At 37.3% G+C, this 6,000-nt stretch overlaps 1 protein-coding gene across 1 annotated transcript; it reads left to right on the top strand.

Moving 5' to 3' along the window:
• The first annotated feature begins 241 nt into the window (after positions 1–241).
• Positions 242–5,776, top strand: LOC107083126 (synaptogyrin-2-like). Its single transcript, XM_015372126.1, has 4 exons — positions 242–467; positions 2,554–2,791; positions 4,438–4,571; positions 4,659–5,776. Exons 1-4 carry the CDS (start codon positions 369–371, stop codon positions 4,839–4,841), a joined length of 654 nt encoding a protein of 217 aa, XP_015227612.1. The 5' UTR covers positions 242–368; the 3' UTR covers positions 4,842–5,776.
• The last annotated feature ends 224 nt before the right edge of the window (positions 5,777–6,000 follow it).

The raw sequence follows: 6,000 nt of genomic DNA, 5'->3' as shown, positions 1-6,000 counted from the left end.
CAAATGTCACGTGACTGACGGAGACCGATATGTCTATGGTAGGGGACGTTAGTGGTTTATTCTAAAGTATAGGGCTATCTCATCGTTTACTGGGTCCTGAAACTGAATCTTATTTAGATTGAAATGTTAGATAACTTATTATAACTTTGCCAGACTGTAGTACAGGTGTAACGAAGAAATTGCAACGTATCAGTATTGAACATATCTTAGTTCCGAGTGGTTCCTTAACGCATCAAAAAAGGGGGCGGTCTTCAAAAAGTTATCAGGAAGCAGATTGACAAATTGAAACTCCTCTGGAACTTAGAGAGGAAGAAAGTTCACAACTAATCTTTCATTTGTTTGCCAGTGTTTTTTCGGTGGGTTAAATCATGCAGGGCAGCGCGTATGGGGCCTCTCTGGCCGGCGGGGCCTTTGACTTTGAAAGTTTTGTGAAGAAACCGCAGACTATTCTGCGCTTCCTGAGTTGGGTGAGTGACCTGAACTAAACGTTAACGTTAGCAACCGTCACATCACAGCCTGTGGTAACATATGTCCGCTCCCACCATTCACAGAGAGATGTTTATTAAACGTCTTGTTGTTTCTGTGTGCTCACTAAGTCGCACAAAAATGATATTCTAACTTTAAACTATTTATAAACTTTTTTTAAACGTATTAATAATCAGTGTCAGCTATCGTAGGTTCATAGTAGCTTGTAGCTAGCATGTCCACTGCTGTGTCACTGTAGTAAAAGAGCCAAACACTTTGGAGTTGTTCACTACTTGATGCTTTGAAGGTGCTCTATTTCTATTTTAAATAAAATAAAATTCTACATTAATGTACATTGTTGTTCTGTATTGGTAGCTACTAGGAATAGAAAGTTTCCCAGCGTCATCTGTTGCTTCCTGTCTGCCTCCTGACTCCTACACACATGCTTAACATAAGAGTGTATGTTTATTATTTTTATATTATTATTATTGTTATAGAATAGAAAATCCTTTTATTGTCCTACAGTGGGGACATCCTGGTGATTACAGCAGAAAAAAGATTATAGAAATGGTCACACAAATGTGGACCTTAGAAAAGTGTTTAAGAATAATATAATAGTAACGAGTTTGAAAATAAAGTAACTCCAAGCAGAAAGACCAGAACCTTCTTGCTGCAAGGCAGCAGTGCTACCCACTGCGACACTGAGCAGCCTTATTATATATATATAGTATGAAATTGTGTTATATCAAACTGGTCCTATAGTCACTCTATTACAGATGTAGTAATGTAACGAAAGTAATTTCTCCCTGGGATTATTAAAGTATTTCTGATTCTGATTCCTGGTCGATGGGGCAGGTGTTGTGAATGAAACGGTGCCCAGCTTGAAAGATCTCCTTTGTGTCGCTGAATGTGTGCATTGATGACTGAAAGACATCTTCAATGCCCCATTTATCTGTTTACTACAGGTGTTGAATTCACATTGATGTGTATTTAAAGACATTTCAATTAGTGGAAAAAATTGCACAGGGGAATATAAAAAAAAAAAAAAAGTCTAATTAACCAAAACTGTAGCACCCCCATGCAGTACCTCAGTGGACCCCCTGTTGAAGACCTCAGCAGTAATGAGTATTTGAAAAATGGCAGCAACATCAGAGATGTGCAAGATCACAGCAGCGTGTCATTTAACTGATTAAAGTAGAAACTACAAAATCAGCCTGAAAGTAACAACTTATTGGGGTTGTTGGGAACAGTGGTGGTTTTAGAGTCTTACAGCTGCTGGCCGGAAGGATCTGTGATAACACTCCCTGGTGCATTTAGGGTGCAACAGTCTGTCACTGAAGAATCTTTCCAGTTCTGTAACTGCATCATGCATGTGGTGGGAGACATTATCCAGCAGAGATGGATTTTTTTTCCTTTGCATGTCTGCATTAAATAAAGTGAACATGACAAGTGCGAGCATTGACTGTTATATGAGAAGCACTCATGGCAGGAATACCTTTTACAATCTATTACAAGACATTTTAAATGGCAGTATTGGATATAAATAAAAGTTCTTATTCATTCTCTAAGGTCAGTTTAGAGGGACCAAAGGGCCTAACAGTGATGCTCTTGGACTGTGGGGGGGATGTGAAGAGAATAGTAACAAGGAAGAGTATGAAATCTAAACAGAACGAGGTTGGAAACTTTCAAGGCAACTACAAAACCATTGTTTTAAGTGTTCTGGTTGTTTATTATGTAACCATTCTAGTAATCGTTCAAACTTTTTTAAGAATAAAAAATGAATATTGATGAGAAATGGTCAAGAAAAAAGTAATTATTTATAAAATTGTTTTAACAGCAGAACATTAAAACTCAACATTATGCCCTGAGTCTAAACGATACTCTGCATGCAAATAGATACTAGAGATGTGAAAGACGTGGTTAAAAAGGTGCTAAGAAATTACTTGCAGACCTGTTCCTCCTTTTTTTTTCTTTTTTTCAAAGGGCAAGGAATTGAAACTTACAAGAACAATCAGCCTGCTTGATATAGAGGATATTTTTTGTTTTTCGTGGCTTCCATGAATGACCCACTTCGTTTCTTTATTCCAGGTATTTTCCATTGTGGTTTTTGCAAGTATTACAGCTGAAGGCTACATTAACAAACATATGCAACAAGAGACCATGTGCATGTTCAACAACAACGACTCTGCCTGCAGCTACGCCGTGGGAATCGGAGTCCTGGCCTTCTTGGCTTGTGTTGCTTTCCTGCTACTGGACGCCTACTTCCCAAATATTAGTAATGCCAAAGAGAGAAAATTCATCGTCATGGGAGATCTGGCCTTCTCAGGTAGTAGAAGGGGGGGTTATATTGTTTTTTAATGGGAACCTGGTTAATTTTCTTTCAAAGATGTCAGTGTGAACAAAAAAAAAAGAAAACATTTTAACAACTTAAGCAATGTTTAAACCCTTTTGTGTTTCAATTGTTGGGATAGCACAATGGAACAGTTTCATTGTAGAATAAAAAATATATCTAAAAGGTTGATCAAGGTAATAGAAAAATGATTAGGTCTAGTATTCACGTGCAGTTATTGTATTTGTTTGTTAATGCTAGCATGAATTCACATTTAGATACAGTGCTGTGTAAGCTGCAACTAAATCATTAAGACAGTCCCAGAAAATGCAGATTTTAAAGCTTTGATTTATTAATGTAAAAACTCCAAACAAGTTTTTAAAGGGGTCATAGAATGCAAAACAGAGTTCATGGTTTTGAATTCATGATGAATGATAGTCCAGTGGGTAAAATGGAGGTAAAGAGAAGTTCAAACCCCATCGACACCTCCTTTCTCTGCAAATCTCACAATTCTAAACTTCCACCATAAAACGGGCGAAGTCAAACGAAGCCCCGAATTGACGTCAATTTGGATCCGCCATTGTCCACGCCACCGTCACAGGGTTGGGTCGGGTCGCTCCGTCTCCCGCTGGCTCCCTCATTCGACTCCGTGCTGCACTGCAGTCGACCAAAATCCCGGACGATTTTGAAATGACTCCCGGACATTTTATCAGGTATGAAAAGTAGAACGTGTCTGGGGAAAAGGAGGACGCCTGGTCACCCTACCATATCAACAATTTGATGTTTCAGTGAGTGAGTGCTTGTTGCTATAATGCATCTTTTCCAGCAGCTTCACTCGTTGTAAACCAACCAATCAGCACACAGCTCATCTAAATATTCATGAGCATACCATAAAAGGAAAAAAAACTGTTGTTTCATTCTAGGGCTTTTAACCAGGCTTGCATTAGGGCGCAAAGAACTGGAAATATGCCATTTTCAGCTCAAACAATGTTACACACCCTATTAAGCGACCTTAAGGACCCACCGACTACCCTATAGAATCATTCTATGACCTCTTTAAAAAAAATTAATTGAAAAAATAAATACTTAAAACACACTCCCGAAATGTGGTTAACATTTCGGGAGTGTGATAAACCACACTTTTTTTTTTTTTTTTTTTTTTTTTTATGTCTTCAAAGGTGCAACCGATAAAAGACAAAAATCTGTGCACGTGTTTTTGCATTATGATTTTATAACTAAACATTAAATTTATTTCATTATTTGCTTCTGAGAAAGCAAAGTTTTTTTAAATATAACTAAGTGGTATTTAGGTTTATCCTCTGTTTTGGCAAAGAAACACCACAGCTGTAAGTTTCTTAATGCTTTTACTACATCATCTAAATGACAACAGTCAACAGCTTTTATGTTTAGCCATCCTATCAAACCTAACAGTTATCTTGTCACCAAAAATGGTGTGACAAGCACCGTTTTAGATGTGATGTGTTTTGCTATCCCAATCTAAGGTAGGTTTCTAAGCTGTTTGAGTGAAGAAAATTGAAATATCTTTTTTGAAATTGAAGCTTTCTCTACTTTTTAAATCATGCATATGCTGTCTTCACTAGACCCTGTTTTTCTTATCTTTTATTTTCTTGTCCTTTAAATAGCGGTTTGGACATTCCTGTGGTTTATCTGCTTTTGTGTCCTGGCCAACCAGTGGTCCAAAACTGATGCCAAGGTGGTCATGGCTGATGCTGCCAAGGCTGTGATCGCCTTCTCCTTCTTTTCTGTCATTACCTGGGTGAGTCTCTAGATCACCTCTTCAGAGTTTGATCATGTTTAGATTTCTGTTCTACTGAAACTTCCTAACACAAACATATCTCTACAGAGTCTTTTGTCCTACTTTGCTTTCGGGAGATATCGCCAAGGAGTGAGTGACTTTAACCAGGATTACACAGACCCCGCCCAGGATCACACCTCTCCGTACCCACCTGCCCCTTCCAGCTACCAGCAGGCGCCTTTCACCAACAACCAGGCTCAGCCGGGAGAGTATCAGCCTCCAAACTACTGAAGGACAGATTTACTCACATGAATCCTAATGGGAGGGGGGATTCTTCTTAAAATAAACAAAAACAAAAAAAAAAGGCACTTGTACCAATGATTTTGTTTAAAATCAGCACTGTCCACGGCACTCCCCTTTTTCTGGCATATTTTTCTGGGCACTGACTTTCAGTTTGCTGCTTTGTGACTGAACTTTTGTTTGGTTGATGTTTTATTGTAATGTTTGACAAAAATTGCCCCAAAAGAAAAATACAAAAGATTGACTTAAAACTAAAACAGCTCTCATAGATCAAACCTTGTGTCAATTTTATTTGCAAATCAATCTACTTAGATTTACTCGTACCTTAAGAAATGCATTCTGTATTTAAAAGAAGGGGAAGTTTTCTTTGAATATGTTACTGTTCAGCACATTTTTTTGGTTTGCTCATGTTATGTGACGGTGATCCACATTCGAGTTTAGTTTTGAAATTATTGTTCTAACAATAAATGCATGATTTAATAAACAGGTTTTCTTTTAAATGTAACTACTTGAGCTACTTATCTTTTTTTTTTAACTATCCACAACTGAAAAGCTTTAATTCTCAAAGTATTTTTTATTTTGCTGTCCAAGGGATCTGCCTTTAGCCTCAATCGTTACTTTTTTCTAAGTGTATGGTTTAGATTTGCGATTTTTATTTTTGCATTTTGCCCTAAGCTACCTGGTGGGCATGTTTTTGGTTCAAGTTTTCAGTTTTTAGCATATATTTTTTTGGGAATCTGATCTGAAAAATTGAAGATGTATTTAATTTGCGGGTGTCTGACACTGCAATTGATTATTTTCTTGTTTGTTAATTGAATCTTTTCACTGTTCTTATTCAAATAGATTGAAGTACATCTGGTGAAGTGCTTTGTATCAGATGGGATTTGCCAAATAAAAACTGCTCCAGGTTCTCTTGTCAGCCCATACATGATATCCTGCTGTGTGCTTCTTGTGCAAATATTTGTGTTGAGAAGCATTACACAGTAAAGGGGGGTATATTTTGTTTCTGTTAGGAAATAGGGGAAAATAGAAGCTAATTAATACATTTTTATTATTAAGTGTAATTAAATCCCATATAGAACAAACAAAAGGATCCTGGCTTAATTTGTATGTACCAGTATTATGCCAGGTGATGGATGTATTTATACAT

The sequence above is a fragment of the Cyprinodon variegatus genome, unplaced genomic scaffold (genome assembly GCF_000732505.1).
Source record: "Cyprinodon variegatus isolate N-32 unplaced genomic scaffold, C_variegatus-1.0 Scaffold69, whole genome shotgun sequence".
Taxonomy (NCBI): Eukaryota; Metazoa; Chordata; class Actinopteri; order Cyprinodontiformes; family Cyprinodontidae; genus Cyprinodon; species Cyprinodon variegatus.
The sequence above is the reverse complement of the archived record's forward strand: the minus strand, read 5'-3'. Positions and strand labels throughout refer to the sequence as shown.